Below are 19,396 nucleotides of genomic sequence, written 5' to 3'. Positions count from 1 at the left end.
ATTCAACCATCTGTTATGAATACCCCATGGAGGATTGAGCGAAGGATTGGAAGAAAGATGAATGACTAACATAGAGTCGCTTTCTAGCCAAAGACAATACCAACCCTTGTCATGAGCAAATTCAGTAGCTAACGTAGCTGCCATAATTTCAGCAAAGTAGGCAGTGTTAATGCCTAAAGAAAGACCAAAAGCACCTAAAAAGATCCCGTGTAATCTCAAAAAACACCACCACAAATTGAGCTACCTGGATTACCTTTAGATAAACCATCAATGAAAACATTCAAGGATGCAATAACACGAATTTTTAATATGAGATTACTACTAACCTACCATAAATTAAAAATAAAATAAATGAAACAAAGTATCCTTAATTCCAAAAACCAGGCGGAAGATAAAAAAAAAATCAATGAAAACATTCTTAAAATTTCTTAAATAAATAAATAAAGATCATTTGAAGGCTTAAACAGAAAAATCGGACCAAAATCTGGCCGTATGTGTAACAAAGCCACAAATACTATAGACTTTGTTCAAAATTTTACCCCGCCCGTAAAAGATAGAGGGGATGCACAAAACGAAAATTAATTTTTTTAATCTCTTGAACTCAAATGGTCAGTAAACTAAAACTGTTTGAAGAACTTGGAAACAGTATAAAATTTTGTTTTGAGAATCAATTTCATATTTAATCTAATTGAAACTTTTAATTCGAACATACCCACTCCTTGCTTCGACCGAGAATAATCATTAAACTTTTAAACCTCTTTATTTATTCTTCTTTTTGACAGAAATATCTAAAAAAAATATTGATTTTGACTTTTGTGACTAATATATGTACTTTTATTTTCCTATTGTGAATAAAGCAGTTTCCCTTTTCTTGTTTTATTTTGATTCTCTTCATTTTGGGTTACAACAATAATGCCAGCCTATAATTGTTCTTCATGCCTGTTAAAAATTCAACAAGAATAGTATCAATTAATATTTTCAGGCTTTATCGGGCCCTTTGAATACGAATTCACCTGCAAAGAAAAAGACTATATTCTCAGGATTTTATCAGAGTCTTCTTTTTTTTTCTTTTGCTTTTTGAAAAAGTTCTTCTTTGTTTGATAAGCAAACTATTTGTTGATGGTATGTGACATCAGACATTCGAGCATTCAAACAAGTGAGAGGAATCGATACAGAACCTTCTGCTTGTATGTGATATACTGGCCTAGAAATGACTGTTGGGACAGAATAACCTACCACTTCAATTTATTTATAAGTAATGTTATACTTGGTTATTTAGAAATATTTGGGATTTGTTTGAAATTTCTGTTAGAAGGCTCAAAAATAATTTTTAAAATTAAAAGTTAACTTTACTGTTTGATAAATTTTCTTAAAAATCACTTTTGTCAAAATAATTGTATACTATATTATAGTTGATTTTGAAAAGCGAGGAGATAGTAGTTTTTCAAAATTTAATTTTGAGAATCAATTTTATCTTCAATATAATTTCATATATATCCCTACATATTTTACTGTGAACCCAAAATTATCCTTAATTAGGTAAGAAATAAATTAGAAAATTTAAGATCATTATTATTTTGAATTTTTTTTCACGCACTCTTTTTACTGCAATTCTTCTTTGTCCCATTAACTATACCATCAAAACTTCTCTAGTACTGCAAATAAGATCACCACTTAGGTTAATATAGTAAATCCACTACAATTTAATACTCAGATAAGTTAATAAACTCTATTATATAATAATTTTACATAGTACCAACTTGGGCTAAAGGTCTAAATTAATGATTTCCATAAACTACGAAGATAACATTTTTTCTTAAAATTCTTATGCAACTATGTAGTCTCATTCAAATCATAAATTTATAATTTGTTAAAATTAAAAATATAATTGTTATGATATTTAATTAAACAAAATTGGATTGTTGTGAAGAGAAGAGAATATAAATGCTTCTTATCTCCAAATTCCAACAGCTTTCAACTTTAACCAATTCAACTTTTATTAATCAGTCAAAATATTTTTTTCACTTTCTTTTCTTGTACCCTCAAAATACAAAGCGCAGGTGGCTTGTTATTTGATCAATTCTGGCATGTCTTCTCCTATATAATAAATATCGGCAATAGAAATCAAATTACCAGAGCCAGATAAGAGCTAGTGAGTGATTAAGCGAACTGAAACGTTGAACAGCCAGCTAGGAATTACAAGTAAAAATAAAAATAATTTGTTTACATGGTACTCTGTTATATTCAGCTGAACAATCTACTCTGACTGTTAAAACTCAATTTGTTTTTTGGGTTTCAGGTTCCAGCATACTCTCTGTTCAGCCCATCCAAGCTATATAGATACACACACTTTCAGGATTCCAGTAAGTGCTTCTGCTTAAAACCCTTTTATGATTCACCCATGCCATTGCTAAATCTCTGATTGATGTGAATTTAAACATGAAAATTTCTAAAACTTGTTTATAGAATTTGATGGTTGATGATGATCTTTTATCAAGTTAATATTTGCCGTCGTATCACTTAATTTTAAAGTTATGATAAATATATTTTCAATAAATTATTGTATTGGATCCTTGGTTACGCAGAGAACCAATTCGTAACTTGTTCTACTGAAGCTCGAAGCTAAGACCTAAGTCTTAGGAAAGTCGCTTTTACTACTGGAGCGACCTTAGCAATTAATTATTGTATTTGATCCTTGGTTACCAAGAGAATTTATTCGTAACTTGTTCTATTGAAGCTCGAACCTAAGACCTGAGTCCTAAGAAAGTGAGCTAGACCTTGGCTTCAATTCTCAGTTTTTTGTTCGATACATTATTATGTTCTGACTAGTATCATTCTGTCGATTCACACATATGACACAATTTTACTCTGATCAATGTTGTTGGGTGACTTCACTATTCTGATAGATGTTCTGTCAAGTCCCATGGAAATGAGATGATCCATTATATATTTTGTCTTGTCCCTCCTAGTACTGAAAGTGCTAGTCTCTTTTCTGCCATCTGTACTTTATGTGTGTCATGATTGTATGGTTGTAGCAGAAGCCCATACGAGCTCATAAGATGTATGCTTTACTGAGATGATAATGAACATGAAATTAACAGGGAACATTTGCCCGAGGATATGGCGGCGTCGAAAGCGACAGAGGCGATGATTGGGACATTGATAGAGAGAGTGTTTTCTGCTTTGCTGACTCAAGCTCAGTACGCACTTGATTTTAAAGATCAGCTGGAGGCAATGAAGACAAAGCTTGAGCTAATGACTGCCTTCATCTCCTGCACTGATAAGCAGAAAACTCGGGGGGAGTTCATGCAGAAGATCTTGCCTAACCTGAGAAAAATAATTTATGAAGCTGATGACATAATGACGGATTGCCAAATTAGAGATGAATATCGGAGAGATGGGTTTTGCCACAGGTTCTCACTTCGTGACTTGTTTTTCATATACCAAACAGGCAAGGATTTGAAGCATATCAATTCACGGATTGAGAAAATGGAGTCTAGCTTGGGGGTGTATGGAAGAGCAGAACAGCCAATCATCCAGCAGGGGCCCAATAATTCATCATACCAAATATTTAAATATTCCCCAGAGGACCAGGAACCATCTGAAATAATCGGTTTGGAGAAGGACTTGGAAAAGATTAAAGGGTGGATCCTTAGCAGTAATGAGAAGCTTCAGCAAATCGGTATTGTGGGTATGGGTGGTTTAGGCAAAACCACCATTGCCCAAAAGATATTCAATGATGGAGAGATGGTTGCATACTTTGAGAAGAGGATATGGGTGCCAGTTTCTCAGAATTTCAGCGAGGAACGAGTCATGAGGGCCATGTTGAAACAGCTGGGAGAGGATGAATCGGGAATTGAAGAAAGCCATTTGCTGCACAAAATTCAACAGAGGCTCAGTGACAAGACCTGTCTCATTGTAATGGATGATGTGTGGAGAATGAATCTAGATTGGTGGAAGAATTTATATCCGACTGAAAAAAGATGCTTCGTTATCATCACATCTAGAAATGAAACCGTTGTCAACAGTATGGGAGTTGATGAGTCAAGAATTCATCGCCCAAAAATTTTAAATGAAGAGGAGAGTTGGTCATTACTCTGCAAGCATGCATTTTTAACGAGCAAGGGAAAATGCCCCAATAAGGAGTTTGAAAAAAAAGGTAGAGAGATCTTGAAGAAATGCGGGGGACTACCGCTGGCAATCAAGACAATAGGAGGCTTGCTTGCTCCAAAAGTCCATTCCCTTAGTGAGTGGAATAAAATCAATGATGATTTTCATGTATATTTGACAACCGAAAGAGAGAACAATTCGGTGGTGGCTTCTCTACGACTGAGCTATGATGAACTCCCCACACATCTAAAGCAGTGCCTCTTGTGTTTCTCTGTTTATCCCGACGACTTTGAGATAAGTGGTGAACAGATGGTACATTGGTGGGTGGGAGAAGGACTCATCCGGGGCAGGGACAATCGGACTGCTACGGAATTAGGCTTTGATTACCTTTCAGAGCTAGTAAGCAGATGCTTGGTTGAAGTTGTGCATCGAAGAGGCTATGATGGCAGGGTCTATAGTTGCAAGATGCACGATCTGGTCAGGGATATGACCATTCAGATTGCAAAAGATGAGGCTTTTTGCAGCTTTGATGAACAAGGCAGGCAGAAATTGACACAAGACTCGCGATGGTTCGGTTTCAACAGTGACATGGATCCAAAATCCCTGAAAAAAAGTTCAAGGCTCAGGGCATTGATACTGCAATCAAGCACTCCAGTTTCCCTTTGGAATGTGAAATCGCTCATGTCACTGAGGGTGCTGGATTTCTCATACTGTAAGCTTGATCAAATTAATGTTGAGGATCTATTGGATAAGATCTCTTCACTTAAACGCCTTGCATGTCTCAACTTAAGCGGAGTTGCAGGCAATATTGAGCTCCCATCTTCAATTCAAAAGCTTCGTAATCTCCAAATACTTGTTCTGAGGAGGTGCACCAAACTACATCCATCAATTACTAGTTTGAAGAAGCTGATCATCTTGGACCTCGGATCTTGTCCTCTCCAGTATCTACCTCGTGGACTCGAGAAGCTAATTTATCTCCAGGAGCTGTCTGGATTTCGGGTGGCGAGTCAGTCTAACACACAAGGCTGTCGACTTAACGCCCTGCTGGGACTGAAGCAGCTAAGAGTTCTACGAATGTCCATAAATAATGAGAGTGAAATCTCGGAAGATGAATGGAATGTCTTATCACAGCTCGAGAAACTCAAAGTTTTAGCTATTGATGCAGAGGATTGTAAAGAAAAACATGTATCACAGATGTTGGATAGGCTTTTGCCTCCTCCGAGCCTTCAGGAGCTTTACCTCAGGCGATACCGCCACGAAATTCTGCCAAAATGGATTAATCTTAAGCACCTCTCAAGCCTGCAATATCTCTGTCTTGAGGATGGAGACATCAGCAACTTCGAAATCAGTTCTGAATCTGATCAGGATAGCAATGGCACCACATGGGTCCTTGAGGGTCTATGTTTAAAGTTTATGCCAAACTTAATTCTTGATTGGAATGTTTTGCTCAAGGATATGCCTATACTGCGTTATGCAGAGGTTAGCCGTTGCTTCAATCTGAAAAATTCCCCTTTTCCTCTTGACAAGCCGGCTGTCTGGAAGAAGAATCAAGATTGAGAAATCAGAATGTATGGTACACTGCTACTTTCATTAATTATACTAGCCACTTATGATAAAATAAGAGCATGACATGTATTATTGTTGGATCTTCTTGAGGTATGTATTCAATTTGTCTGTTACTCGAGTGTGATGAATATTCGAACTTGGCCAGTGTTACTGTATTAAGTTTTCAATAATATTGGACATCCCAACATTTGAATCTTAACTTAAATCCAAATACCATTCATTTATTAGATAATATAATTTATAATTTCTAAAATTATTTAACTATCATTCAATAAATTATTTAACTACCATTCAATAGATGAACGTTATATCAGTGTTATATCAGTTGAAACTTAAATTAGGACTTGAATATTGGGATACAAAACTTTCCTCTTGACCTTTTTTATTTTTTTATTCTTTTAAATCATTGTGCAAATGAAAAAAAAAACTCAAACTACTTGCAAGTTACATATATTATTAAAATTCAAAAAACATCAACAACCAAACAAGAGATAAAATCATAAACTATGTAATAGTTCCTGAAGACACCACGCAAAACCCATATGAAGTACTGCAAAGGCCACACATAATAATAGGATTTAAATTCGGTATTGAATTGAACTTTTTGCTAACGTTTTAGAAATATAATTGGTAGTTATTAGATAAAAATCTAAAACTAATTAAATCTTAACCAAATATTACTGTACATGCATTTGTGATAGAAGATTATGAAGAATTGATGAGTTCCGGTCTTTGTCTTTTAATGTCATTTATAATTTTCCATTGAGGTTACAATTGTAAATTTAAAAGAGGAGTTTTATCAAGATTTTGAGAGCTGTAAACAGCACCACTCGCAAAGCAAAGCTAAAGAGGGGCTTGATTGTTTTTTTGACTTAATGACTTAATTAACTTAAATTCAATCAATTAAGTCATTAAGTCCATTTATTTTTTCAACTTAACGAAAATTTTCAATCATTAAATCATTAAGCTATTAAACCAATTTTTTTTAACTTTTTGCAAAATCTAAAAAATCTTAATGATATCATTAAAAGCTATTCTCCAAAATATCCCAATTTAATTAATCAATTTTCTTCCTTACTTGAATAAAATTTAATAATTAACATTATTATCCATCTCTATAACTTGTGTTGATATAATGATAGAATATTATTATTTGAGTAATGATACAGCCACAAACTCTTGTACAAATATATTTTGTACAAACTGATGTGGCATGGTAAGATTGGTTGAATTAAATATCACTTGGCCAACATGATTTGTTTTTATTAATTTATATTTTCATTCAACCAATGAGTTAATGCCACGTCAGTTTGTACAAAATAAGTTTGTACAAGAGTTTGTGGCTGTATCATTACTCTTATTATTTTATCTTTTTATTTTATTCAAATTAGCATTATCTTCATAATTGTTTATGAACAATATAAAAACATTGTAAATTACAATAAAATCAATTAACCTGTACTAACTAAAAATATTAAAGAATTGTATTCAATTGAGCATGATTTTTTTTGTGTTCATAATATATTATTTTATTTTTATTATTTAATATGTTGATTATTTGTTTCACATTTCTAATTTATAAGGATACAAATGTAAAAAATAACAGTTTTCGGATTTTTCAGTTAAAAATATTTTAATACTTATTTTTAACAATTTTTAAAATAAATTATTTAAATTCAGACATTCAACTTTATTTACAATTTGTACAACTTCAAGTGTATTCAAATATTATTTAAAAAAAAAGCCACCGAATTGTTAAAGATGTCCACTTCTCTCGAAAGGTATTGGGGGTGTGAATTTGATTGGTGGCTAAAAATCTGCCTTTTTTTCCTCTCTTTTTTTTTTCTTCATCGGAAAAGTAAGCAAATAAAGATGGAATGAAGGTGCTAAAGACTGCCACACAAAATATTGACCAGCCTGATTAGGCTGATTTCAATTTCATGCTACAGCAGGCTGCATCCCTTTCCATTATTAGTTATTATTAGCATGCTATGTTTATTCCCTACTACAACTTTGATTAAGTATATTATTATTAGCATCATCTCTTTATAAAGTAAGGGAAGAAGAATCAATTCTCCGCTCACTTTTAGACCACTGATTTTTACCCATCATTTTTCTTTATTTTGCATTAGAATTTCATTTGACAGGATAGAGAATTTGGGTTTGTTCTTCAAGGATTAGGATTCTCTCTTCTTCTTTTTTTTTTCAATCTCTTTTAATCTCTCTTAGTCCTTCAATATTTATAAATTTATTTCTAAATAAAGTGAAAAAAATTAGCTTGATTGACAATATGAAATTTTAAAATTCAATTATAACCACTTATTTCACTTGAAGAGATTAGGGGGAAAAATATTAAGTGCATGTTTGGTATGGCTTATTTAAGAGGCATAAGTGCTTATTTAATCGCATAAGTACTTTTTAAAATTTTTTATAGTGTTTGGTTATTTTTTTTAGTAGAGTTTTTTTAGCTTAAATAAGTTAATTTACCTCTACTAGCAAAAGCCCAAAATTTGAGCTTTTGGGAGTAGAGGTAGAAAGCTTTTCCAAAAAATATATAATATAAAAAATATCACACAGTTTAATGGTTCAAAAGCGCTTTTTTTATTGACAACCAAACACCTAATGACTTTTTGTCCAAAAGCTCTATTGGTATAAGCTCTACTGCTATAAGCTCTACTGTTATAAGCTCTATTTAATAAGCTGTACCAAACGGAGCCTAAAAGAAGATCCTTGTCCGTTCTTAAAAGTCAAATTAAAACTCATAATGATGGTGTTGCATGCTACTTACTATTATATTAAACAAATTTTTCTATTAGAAGGATTGATTACGAACTAGAATTTAGTATTGTTTATTTTTTAATGCAAAATGTATATTTAAATTAATATAGCATACGATGAGTCATGCTTAATTGCTGATGTTCGTATTTTAAAATTATCAAGATGGAGTTGAAAGATTAAAAAAGAAAAAGAAGATATAAACTTCGATACAGTAAAGACAGGAACAGTACATTCTAGTTCGTATTTCTCTTATCTTTTAACTTTGTATTTTTAATTCATCTGAACATCCGAACCTAAGCACCAGGTTACATATTATATTATAAACAGACACTTGTCAAATGATTACTAATATTACTATTTTCATTGTTACCGAGTGTTAAGCATTCCACTTTACCCATGTACGTATTTGAATAGGGATATTATGAATACTAGTTAGCATAAAATTCTATTTAAAAATAAAATAAATAAACTAAAAAGAATCAAAGAGATTAACCAAAAAATAATTTTAAAAAAAGCCAAAACATGTCGCAAGGCCAGATGAAGATGAATAAGTTCAACAGTGGTTAACTTGAAACTCTTTTAAAGGTCCAATTTTATAAGTGGGTTACGTAAGGTATTTGAGCGATGAAGACTACTCCTATGAGCTTTTTTTAAGCTCAGCCCTGACATCATTCACACGCCCCTTTATCCTCAAGTCAATTCTACAAATAAGTATTTTTTTTTATTACATAACTCCCACTTCTTTATTATACACCCACCCTACATTCTTTAATTTCATATTAAATAATTTAATTTATATGGTCTCCATATCGTATATTAGATTAAATGAGGCCACTAAAGAATTCGAACATGAACGACTAGTGATGACGAATGCTAATGATTGATGCACAAGAGATGGAACATTCTCATTTTTAACACTTATCATCAAAATAGAGGTGTCTGGTGTGAATCTCTCCTCTCATTTGCATCAGCAATGGCATCCTCATTGTGCTTTGATCCATTCTTTTCACAAAATGACAATATATAGTTTAGGGCTTTTAAAAATATATTTCATTTACTTGAGATATTATTCAAGGTAAGTGAAACAAAAACTTGTGAGTGCTTAGTTGTTCGATTTGTAAATTTTTTATGAGAGTATGTACTGAAGTATAAGGTTCCAATCTCCTTCGTATTACTGTAAAAGATGTTGGATTATCATCTAGTACTTAAAGAATAAATAAATATAAAATAAAGAGATGAAAATGGATGTAATAAAAGAAATTATCTATGGGTAATTTGTTACTAATTGCGGTTCAATAAATAACAAAGGACACATAAATAGAAATAAAAACACAAAATATAGAGATATTCATCTCATTCAACCATGATGTTTTTCCTTTTATTATATTCATTTTCAGGTGTAAAAATATAGAGTATAAAGTCCTTCGAAGAGACCAAACCGAACCAACGATTCGGTTTGGTGCAAAAAGTTAATAAAAATCGATTGGTTCATATTAGAAGTGTGTTTATTTGTAGGATTAGGGAATCGGAATTTGAAAAGGGAATGATTATTAGTGTTTATTTGTTAAAGTAAAAATGGGAATGAGAATGAAATATAAGAGGTCTATATGTTTTTTAAATTAAGAAAATTTTGGAAATCAAGTCTCTATTTCTTAAATTTTTTATTTGACCTCTATTAAATTTTTTTAATTTTCAGAGTATCCTTAACTAATTTTTGTCATTTGCAAATAGGTCCTAAATTATTTATTATTAGTAAGATAATAGTAGTAGTAGTAGTAGTAGTAATAATAATAATAATAATAATATGTCATCATCATCATTATTATTGTTTATTAATGTCATTATTATTATTAAAATTTATTTATTATTTTGATCATTGTTGTTGTTGTTGTTTTTATTTTTATTAAGATTATTATTATTGTTATTAATAATAATTATATTGAATGATAATAATCATAATCACAATTATTATAATAAATAATGACAATAATCAACTTAGGTTATTTTAATAACTTGTAATAATCTATTTTGATTGCAAGATAAAATAAACACATTAATAGTAATACAACTCATTTGTATTCCAATTCCTATGAGTAAAGTAAAAAAATTATTTTGATTCCCATTTAACATTCTAATTCCATCCATTTCAATTAAGGATTAGTAACATATATATATATTAAAAGCTGAAAAAAATCACAAAATACAAAATGAATTAACTTTAAAAAACAAAAAAAAAATGAAATCGAATTACGCTAGAATTTGAATGAGTTGGAATTGGAATGAAGAATGAGAATAAGAATAAATTGTTTACTTATGGTGCATTTACTTCTCGGATTGGGGAATCGGAATCCGGAATCGGAATGATTGACGGCATTTACTTCGCAAAAATGGAGTAAGAACTAGAATCGAAATCGTGGGGCCCACCACTATTTGGGAATGGGGAATGAGAGATTGATTATGATGGGCGAAGGTGAGAATCAATCTCCCATTCCCTAGAGTTCCCATTTTGCTGCCATTGACATTCAAATTTTCTTAAAATGCCACTCCTTTAAATCAAAAATATAAATATAAAAAATAAAAAAGCCAAATATATAATTAATTAATATATTATTATAATTAATTAATTAGTATATTATAGTTAATTAGTATATTGATACATTATTAATAAGAATTATTAATAATTGTAATATTTGAATAAATAATCACAATAATTAATATATTATTATTATAATTAATTTACTACTATACTATTATAATAATTATTAATATAGTTATTATAATTAATTCATATACTATCATTAATTAATTGAAATAATTATTACTATTAATTAATATAAAAACTATAATTATTATTATTAATAATTAATATAATTATTAGAATTGATTCATATATTATTATTATTAGTAATTAATATATATAATTATTACGATTAATTAATATATTAATACATTATTAACAATAATATATTAATAATTATAGTTTTTGAATAAATAATTACAATAATTAATATATTATTATTATAATTAATTAATAATTATACTATCATAATAATCATTAATATAGTTATTATAATTAATTCATATATTATTATAATTAATTCATTAATATAATTATTACTATTAATTAATATATTAATACATTATTAACAAAAATATATTAATAATTATAGTTTTTGAATAAATAATCCCAATAATTAATATATTATTATAATTAAATAAGTAATATTAATATTATTAATTGATATATTTTATAATAATTATTAATATAATTATTATAATAAATTAATATATCAATATATTATTGACAATAATTAATAATAATAATAATTTTTGAATAAATAATCACTATAATTAATATATAAAATAATAATTATGACAATAATTTATTAAGTATTTTTTAATAATTTGTTACAATCTAACTCATTCTGATTCTGATTACAAGACAAAGTAAACATATTTATGACAATTTAGCTCATTTCCTACTGTTCAAGTAAATAATTTATTCTAATTCTCATCATTTCCTATTTCTATTCCAGCTCATTCTCATTCACGTGCATTCCAATTTCAACTCATTCTTATTCTAGTTTAGTAAACTCAGAATTAACTTATAGGAATCTAAATTAAAATGAGCTTGTAATTTAATTTTGTGGAAATAGCATTTCCCATTGCCCAGGAATTTTCAAAAAGTTTTGGTGGCTTAAAGATCAATTATGCGTCGGATTACGAGACGGGAGCGGACCAAATTTGTATCCTATTTGCAGCTCCGGGACGTGGATCCGGCCGGAGCACTGTTTGCGTCACTGAAACTGCAACAATAGATTTCATCCTCAGCAAAAGAGGGAAAGGAAAAAAAAACGAATAAAATTTAAATCACAGTCTTGAGTTTTTGACCCAGAAATTAAAATTCGCGAGAAAATGATGGTCCGGTTCAAGATGTACAATTCATTTGGTTTCAAAAGTTTGGCGGCGATGCTGTTGTTTTTTATTCTCTCTATTTCGATTTCGTACAGAGCGTCAGCTGAGACAACCATGCACACTAACAATTGGGCTGTCTTGGTTTGCACTTCTCGCTTCTGGTAACTAAATCACCTTCATTTTTATTTTATTTTATTTTTTGCAGTTTTTATAATTTTTTTTCCCGATTTTGATTTGATTTGGGAAGAATTAACGCTTTGCCATTACATTATAAATTATACCCATGTAACAATGTTGATGATAAACAATACCCATGTTACAATTTCTCTTTCTTGTGATTGTAATTTCTGAGTTTCAGCTAATATTACTGCATTCTTGTTGATAAGCTTGATTCTTTAAGTTTTTTATTGCTTGGATTCATAAAGTTACTAGATACTTGAGCCATGTCAAATGGCATTGTTTTGATGAACTAAAAACCGATTCCATGTCCTTTGCCAATTGAATTAATTGCTGAATTGGTTTTTTCAGGTTCAATTATCGGCATATGGCTAACACATTATCCTTATATAGGTAAGCAATTAGCTTGTTGTTTTCACATCATCTTGTGAAGTAATTTGCATTCCTCTTCCCTCCTGTTTTCATTTGTCGACTGTGCACTTTAACTTGATTTTTCAGAACAGTTAAGCGGCTAGGAATACCCGATGAGAGGATAATACTTATGCTGGTAGATGACATGGCTTGTAATTCTAGAAACAAGTATCCAGCACAAGTTTTCAATAACGAGAACCATAAACTTAATTTGTATGGAGATAATGTCGAGGTTGGTACTGTGTTCTCCAGATACTCTGCCTAGGTCTTTAGGTTTTGAAAGGGGTGCTGTCTCCTTATAAGTCTCCATAAGGCTTTCACTGAACACCTTATGGAGACAGTCAATCAAGAATTTAAATTTAAGGTTGTATAATTACTGAACATGCCTTGCTTCTAGGAAATTAAAGTTTAGCAGATCCTCATTTTACTAAACTTCAATCACCCAGGTAGACTATCATGGTTATGAAGTGAATGCTGAAAACTTTTTAAGAGTTTTGACCGGGCATCACGAGGCTGCTGTTCCTAGATCAAAGCGTCTTTTAAGTGACGAAGGAAGCCATATTCTTCTATACATGACTGGGCATGGGTGAGATGAATTTTTAAAATTTCAGGACTCAGAAGAGCTCCAAAGTCATGATCTAGCAGATGCAGTGAAGCAAATGAAAGAAAAGCGCAGATAAGATTGTATTCTGCTTTCATGCCTGTTGCCTTTAACAATAACATTCAACCATAAGAATGAAAGTAAAAGGGTTTATAGACTTGTAGTTCTGCCATTTTGGATGGTGTATGTATGAAACATATTTATTTCTCAATGGAAAATGCCGACGTGAAATGCTAATTGTTTATGGTAGATTTTGGTGGCCGTTGACATTTATGCGTTAATGATCCTGCTTAATAATGAGCTTGTGTGTCTTACCACAAAACTAGATTCAAGGAGTTGTTGATAATGGTGGACACTTGCCAAGCTGCCACACTCTTTTCTCAGGTTAGTATGGTGTGTTTAAATGGGTTTCACTTTTCATAAATATTAGACTAGTTACTTCTAGCGATTATTAGATTTTACTTTTCTGCAGTATTATTTTTAAACTAGCGAAACATGCGCGTGGTAGTGTGAAGAAAAATCTTTAACCTACGTTGCTCAGTTTGAATGGTTAAACTACGAATCACTTCATAGCTGCTCTTTCATTGGTGACTACTCATAATTATTTAAGAATCAAATGTCATTATACTCAAGCAGTTATCTGTTTCATTTGTGGGCCTACACCCCTGCTCCGCCGCATGAGATCCGCAAATGTTTGTTCATGAAAGCAATGTTTACAATTGTTGTGCACCTTGGCTTTTGTGAGATGCATCTTTTTTTAGATAACTGGTTACTATCATCTAGGTTGTGAGCTTGGTAACAAGCTTCTGAATCAAATTTGGACCCAGTGACATGACTTTCTGAGTCTTTTAACTTAGCATACATTTAAAAAGTTGATTTACCTAACCAGTGGTTTTGATGCTGAAGGAAACGCCTTTTTAAATTGTGCAGCTTCATTCTCCAGGTGTTTTGGCTATTGGAAGTAGCATGAAAGGGGAGAACTCATATTCTCATCACTTGGACTCTGATGTAAGTGCTAAGAAGATAGAATTTTCTTGTTTACCAATCCTTTAAACATATAGGACCTAGTATACCCTGTTTTTGAAGTTTCAATCTTTTATTTTGCTTCTACAATTGCAGTTATTACATATGAACATCTCTTATTAACTTCAGGTTGGAGTATCTGTCGTGGATCGTTTCACATTTTATACCCTTGCTTTCTTTGAAAAGCTGAATATGTATGACAATGCGTCATTGAGCAGGTACACGAAAGTAGGACTTTATGCTCGTTATAAGAGTAGTATCTTAGAGTCTCTGACACATAAGCTTGAATGCCAATATAAGTTTTATAACCTGATCCCAGCCAAACATCACCAGATCCAGCTGGGGCTTCCCAGAAACTAGGTATTTTCCTGGCTTGGGTGCTCTTTAGTCATAACCCACCAGTAAGGCTTCTTATGGGATTGTGGTGTTGAGGCTTTGAAGCCGCAACTTCTGTGAAATGGAAGCACTAGCTATTTAGTGAAACTAAATGAGTGTTTGGTAATCAAAGCTTTGAAGTTTGTTAAAGGTAAGTTAGTGAGGGTAATAATTTTTCATAGAACAACTATGGGTAAAATTAGGTTAGCTTCCAAAATGAAGCTGAAAGTGTTTTACTAAAAACTTTGGCAGCTTTGCTTTGGAAGCACAGCCACAATACAGCAGTACCGAATGGAGCCCAAGACCCTGAGCTGGCCCGGGATTTTGCCCATCCCCGTCTATAGCACATCTGTGACAGTTGTTTTGCAGTCTTTTCACTTCTTACAATCCAACTCTGTTAATGTCAACTGCATATTACCGAACAGATCTATACCAAAGAAAATTGGAGGAGGTATGGAAGTTCTGGGCTTTTCTCCGATCCTTTTAATATTTCTATTCTACATTTCCATTCTAACTGGTTCGCTCTGATCTTTTTTTTTTTTTTTTATTCTTTACGGTTGTTTAGGTGAAGTTTGTGCTCATTTTTCACGTGCACAAGCTGCGTACATCTTATGCTTATTTTTAATTATACATAGATGTTGTTTTGTTAAACCTCTTCAGCTTAGTGGTTGCTTGGCTGAATGATGTGAAGGGGCCTTTGGTCTATGTTAAACTTAATTATGGATAATTGAGGATGGTTTACCACTGCCCTGATAAATATTACTAATTTTGAAGCAAACTATGATCACTTTTTGAGGTGAATCACCTCTATGCTTTACAATAATTGATTAGTATTGAAGCTGATGCTACCTTTTTATTCAAAATTTTTGTTAGGGTTGAAATAACTTCTGAGTTTTGACTAAGAGTTTGCCATTGTTTCTCTCTTTCTCTGTATAGGTACCTGTGACAAACTTCTTTGGCTCAGTCATGGAAACAATACATACTGACTTGGCCTACAGAACCACTCGTTCAAGGAAAACCTCTGAAACAAAAATGCCTTTGCAACAATCAGTCGAGCATGATGAGAGAAGACAATTGATAAATTCAAATGTCCAGGATCAAACCAGTGACACAAAAATTGAGGTGACTTTGCATGTTCCCTTTAAAAGCCAATTATTAACCTTTGTCATGTACAATTGTATTAACAAGAGGAACACAATTGCAGGATAAACAGTGCCCTTTTACACGTAGGTGGAATGCTTTTCAGGACAAGTTGGAAAAAATTGAACGTATTGATTCCTTGGTGAACTATGGCTTGATAATAATGTTTCCTTTATTGTTGATTTCCACATGGTTATCGCTGTAAAAGTTGAAGCAAATTTCTCACTCTGATTTCTTCCATGTTAACCTGTACATGTATGATGTATCTGCATTCAGGATGATGCCTCAGCTTAGTCATGATCACTTGTGTGCGGAACTTTCCCTGTTATATTCTCCCAGTAATTTTGACTGAAAATTTGTTTGACTGCCATGACTATATTTGGCACTCGGTATCTTGGTTAGCTGTTGATGTGTACATTTTTATTTTCTTTACTGAGCTTTGCATTCCTTTAGAGTTGAATGGTTATCCATGTCTGAGATTCACTGCTCAATGTGTGGCATTTTTGCAATTGGTTATCCATGTCTGCTAAAGAACCTTATTTTTATTCGGGTTATTTCCACCCAACCCCTAAATGTTTCGATATTTTCCATCGCGCACCTAAACTTTTCGACATTTTCCATCACGCACCCAATTTTGTTAATTTGACCGTTATTTTTAACGGAGTTATTTGAAATTTAATGAAATGACTGAAATACCTCTTATCTTGAATTAGAAAAGAATTAAATGGGATAAAATACTAATCCAATAATAAATATTTACATTAAAAATTCTTAATTAAAGGTAATTAATAATAATCTCATCAATTAACTTATCAAATAAATTTAATTTATCATCATTAAATAATATTTAGGGCATGAACTTTCAAATTTACCCTTTGACCGTTAGAATAAACGGTCAAATTAACGGATTTGGGTGTAAGTTGGGTATTGTTGAAACATTTGGGTGCACGGTAGAATATGTTGAAACATTTGGGGGCAGGGTGGAATTAACCCTTTTTATTATTTTTATTGATTGCTTTCTCTTAAAGTCACATGTTAGTTTAGTGGGTTGGGTTGGGTTTAAAACTTTAGGCTAGAATAGAGGGTGTCTGTCCATTGTTCAGAGTTTCATTTGGGGTTAATTAAAATTAAATCAACAATTAAGGGGTGCAATGAAATTAACCCTTCTATTTTTCTGTGATTTTTCCTCTTTTTTTTTTTTTGATTTTTCATTGTCTGAACAGAATCAGTGATACCATTAGCAACAAGAAGAAGATTAGAGAGCAGATGATGATGCGATACAAAGAGGTAACACTAATGTATGCATAATGCAGCTGATCCACTTGATGATAATCACCATATCTGCTGAAATCTTCAACCCCCCACTTAATCTTTTTGCCAGAAAAAGAAGCCAAAAAGGAAGTTTTCAGGAAGTACTTATATTCTAGTGGCGTTCTTGATGCTCTCACCAAAGGTTTCCGTTCCTCTCTTTCATCTTCTCTTTTTTCGTTTTCTTTTTTATTTTTATTTTTATTTCAACTTAATATTAATTTCTGTTTCATTTTGTTGTTGTTGTTGCTTTCAGTTCTTGTTGTTAGGAAATTGGTGGGTGAAGCAGGACCGCAGTTAAAATAAAATTGGAAGAAAAATAAAGAATAAGCACAACAGAGGACACCAGAAATTACGTGGTTCAGCTTTTAGCCTACGTCCACGGGCGAAGATAGAAGAAAATATTTTACTAGTGAAAAGGAGTTACAAGTATTGTTGTATTTTAGCTCACTTCCCAAAACCCCAATACACCCAAGCTCTCAAATCACTATAACAAGAGCTTATAATTTTCAAGCTCTCTAAACTCTCTCAAAAATGCCTCTAAAAAAATTGGATGCTAAAATTGAAATGGAGCTCTCCCCTTTTATAGCCAAAATTGGTTATTAAAATAATATTTTTTTTTCATTTTTCTTTCATTTGGTATACCAACCACCATCTCCATTTTTTCTTTCTTCTTTGTCAAACTTTTTTCCTTTTTTTCTTCATTTGGGCGGCACCTTCTTAGACTTCAATTTGGGTGGCCAAATTGATAATGGCTTGGCACCGCCCATGACTTTGACATTCTCCCACTTGGAGATTAGATTGAGAATCAATTAATCTCCGCACCATCCTTTCTGCTTCGCCATTGTCATGTTGCCTATGTTTCTGTTAGGCCACAAGAGGATCTACATCAGATAAACTTGTCAGTATTGATTGGCTTGGTCAAAACATCTGCTAGGTTCTCCTTCGTTTGGATTTTCTGTAAATCCACACTTCCGTCTTCCACTACTTCTCGATGAAGTGATACTAAACTCCTATGTGCTTTGTCCTAGAATGAAAGGCTGGATTCCTTGCAATGTGCAAGGCACTCTGACTATCATAAAACACAGGAATTTTCTGTTGTTTGTGCCCGAGCTCCTTCAATAACCTTTGTATCCAAATAGCTTCCTTGAAAGCTTGTGTAGCTGCCATGTATTCTGCTTCTATTGTAGATAAAACCACAACGGTCTGCAGTTTCGAAACCCAACTTATAGCTGCTCCCGCAAGTGCAAACACATAAACAGTAGTGGATTTCCTTTTATCAAGGTCTCGTACAAAATATGAATCCACATAGCTCCTGACAGTAAACTCTGATCCTCCATAACATAATGCAACATCTGAGGTTCCTCTGATGTATCTCAAAATCCTCTTCACAGCTATCCAATGCTCTTCACCAGGATTCGCCATGTATCGACTAACTGCTCTCACTGCTTGTGCAATGTCCGGTCTAGTACATATCATAACGAACATCAAACTTTCCACTGTTGATGCATACAGTACTCGAGACATCTCCTTCCTCTCTACTTCATTGCTAGGACACATACTTGAGGATAATTTGAAATTATCAGGAAGTGGGGTAGAATTGACTTACAATCTTGCATGTTGAAGCGCCGCAAGATTTTCTTCAAGTAATTCTTCTATGAAAGTCAAATCTTCCTGTTATTTCTGTCTCGATGAATTTGCATCCCTAGAATCTTGTTTGCTGATCCCAAATCCTTCATTTTAAACTCCCTAGCCATCTGTGCCTTCAATTCTTGGATTCGATCTTTGTTGGGACCTGCTACCAACATGTCATCCACATACAACAGCAAAATGATGAAATCATTTTCTTCAAACCTCTTGTAATATGCACAATGGTCTGAACTGAGTCTGTTGTATCTAAGGCTCATGATTAAAGAATCAAATCTCTTATACCAACACCTCGGCGCCTATTTGAGGCAGTATAGAGATTTGTTCAACCTGCAAACCAAGTTC

General features: G+C 32.4%; 4 protein-coding genes and 1 pseudogene across 8 annotated transcripts in view; 4 read left to right on the top strand and 1 right to left on the bottom strand.

Annotated features, from left to right (window-relative positions):
- Positions 1 to 16,528, top strand: part of LOC102618650 (uncharacterized) — a 44,716-nt pseudogene extending 28,188 nt beyond the window's left edge.
- The window catches only part of LOC102622250 (probable LRR receptor-like serine/threonine-protein kinase At1g53430), an 85,022-nt gene that overhangs the window by 22,377 nt on the left and 43,249 nt on the right, over positions 1 to 19,396 (bottom strand). The gene's annotated exons all lie outside the window — the stretch shown is intronic.
- LOC127899162 (disease resistance RPP13-like protein 4) overlaps positions 2,140 to 19,396 on the top strand; it is a 69,662-nt gene continuing 52,405 nt past the window's right edge. Inside the window, exon 1 of the mRNA XM_052432323.1 lies at positions 2,140 to 2,202. The gene's annotated coding sequence lies outside the window, so the exon portion shown is untranslated. The remainder of the gene's footprint in view (positions 2,203 to 19,396) is intronic.
- Positions 2,212 to 5,875, top strand: LOC127899161 (disease resistance RPP13-like protein 4). Its single transcript, XM_052432321.1, has 2 exons — positions 2,212 to 2,363; positions 3,102 to 5,875. The coding sequence occupies exon 2, from the start codon at positions 3,121 to 3,123 to the stop codon at positions 5,665 to 5,667; it is 2,547 nt and encodes an 848-aa protein (XP_052288281.1). The 5' UTR covers positions 2,212 to 2,363; positions 3,102 to 3,120; the 3' UTR covers positions 5,668 to 5,875.
- Positions 12,056 to 13,795, top strand: LOC127899163 (uncharacterized). Its single transcript, XM_052432329.1, has 4 exons — positions 12,056 to 12,530; positions 12,898 to 12,939; positions 13,045 to 13,189; positions 13,404 to 13,795. Exons 1-4 carry the CDS (start codon positions 12,370 to 12,372, stop codon positions 13,545 to 13,547), a joined length of 492 nt encoding a protein of 163 aa, XP_052288289.1. The 5' UTR covers positions 12,056 to 12,369; the 3' UTR covers positions 13,548 to 13,795.

The sequence above is a fragment of the Citrus sinensis genome, chromosome 8, assembly GCF_022201045.2.
Source record: "Citrus sinensis cultivar Valencia sweet orange chromosome 8, DVS_A1.0, whole genome shotgun sequence".
Lineage (NCBI taxonomy): Eukaryota > Viridiplantae > Streptophyta > Magnoliopsida > Sapindales > Rutaceae > Citrus > Citrus sinensis.
Note: the sequence above shows the minus strand (reverse complement) of the source record. Positions and strands in the feature narration are given on the sequence as shown.

What these genes read in the sequence shown, in the direction of transcription:
- LOC127899161 (XM_052432321.1), top strand. Translation starts at nt 3,121, where the DNA reads ATGGCGGCGTCGAAAGCGACAGAGGCGATGATTGGGACATTGATAGAG.
- LOC127899163 (XM_052432329.1), top strand. Translation starts at nt 12,370, where the DNA reads ATGATGGTCCGGTTCAAGATGTACAATTCATTTGGTTTCAAAAGTTTG. An exon ending in GTTTGCACTTCTCGCTTCTG is followed by an intron (nt 12,531 to 12,897) that starts GTAACTAAATCA and finishes TGGTTTTTTCAG; the next exon opens with GTTCAATTATCGGCATATGG. An exon ending in TGTATGGAGATAATGTCGAG is followed by an intron (nt 13,190 to 13,403) that starts GTTGGTACTGTG and finishes TCAATCACCCAG; the next exon opens with GTAGACTATCATGGTTATGA.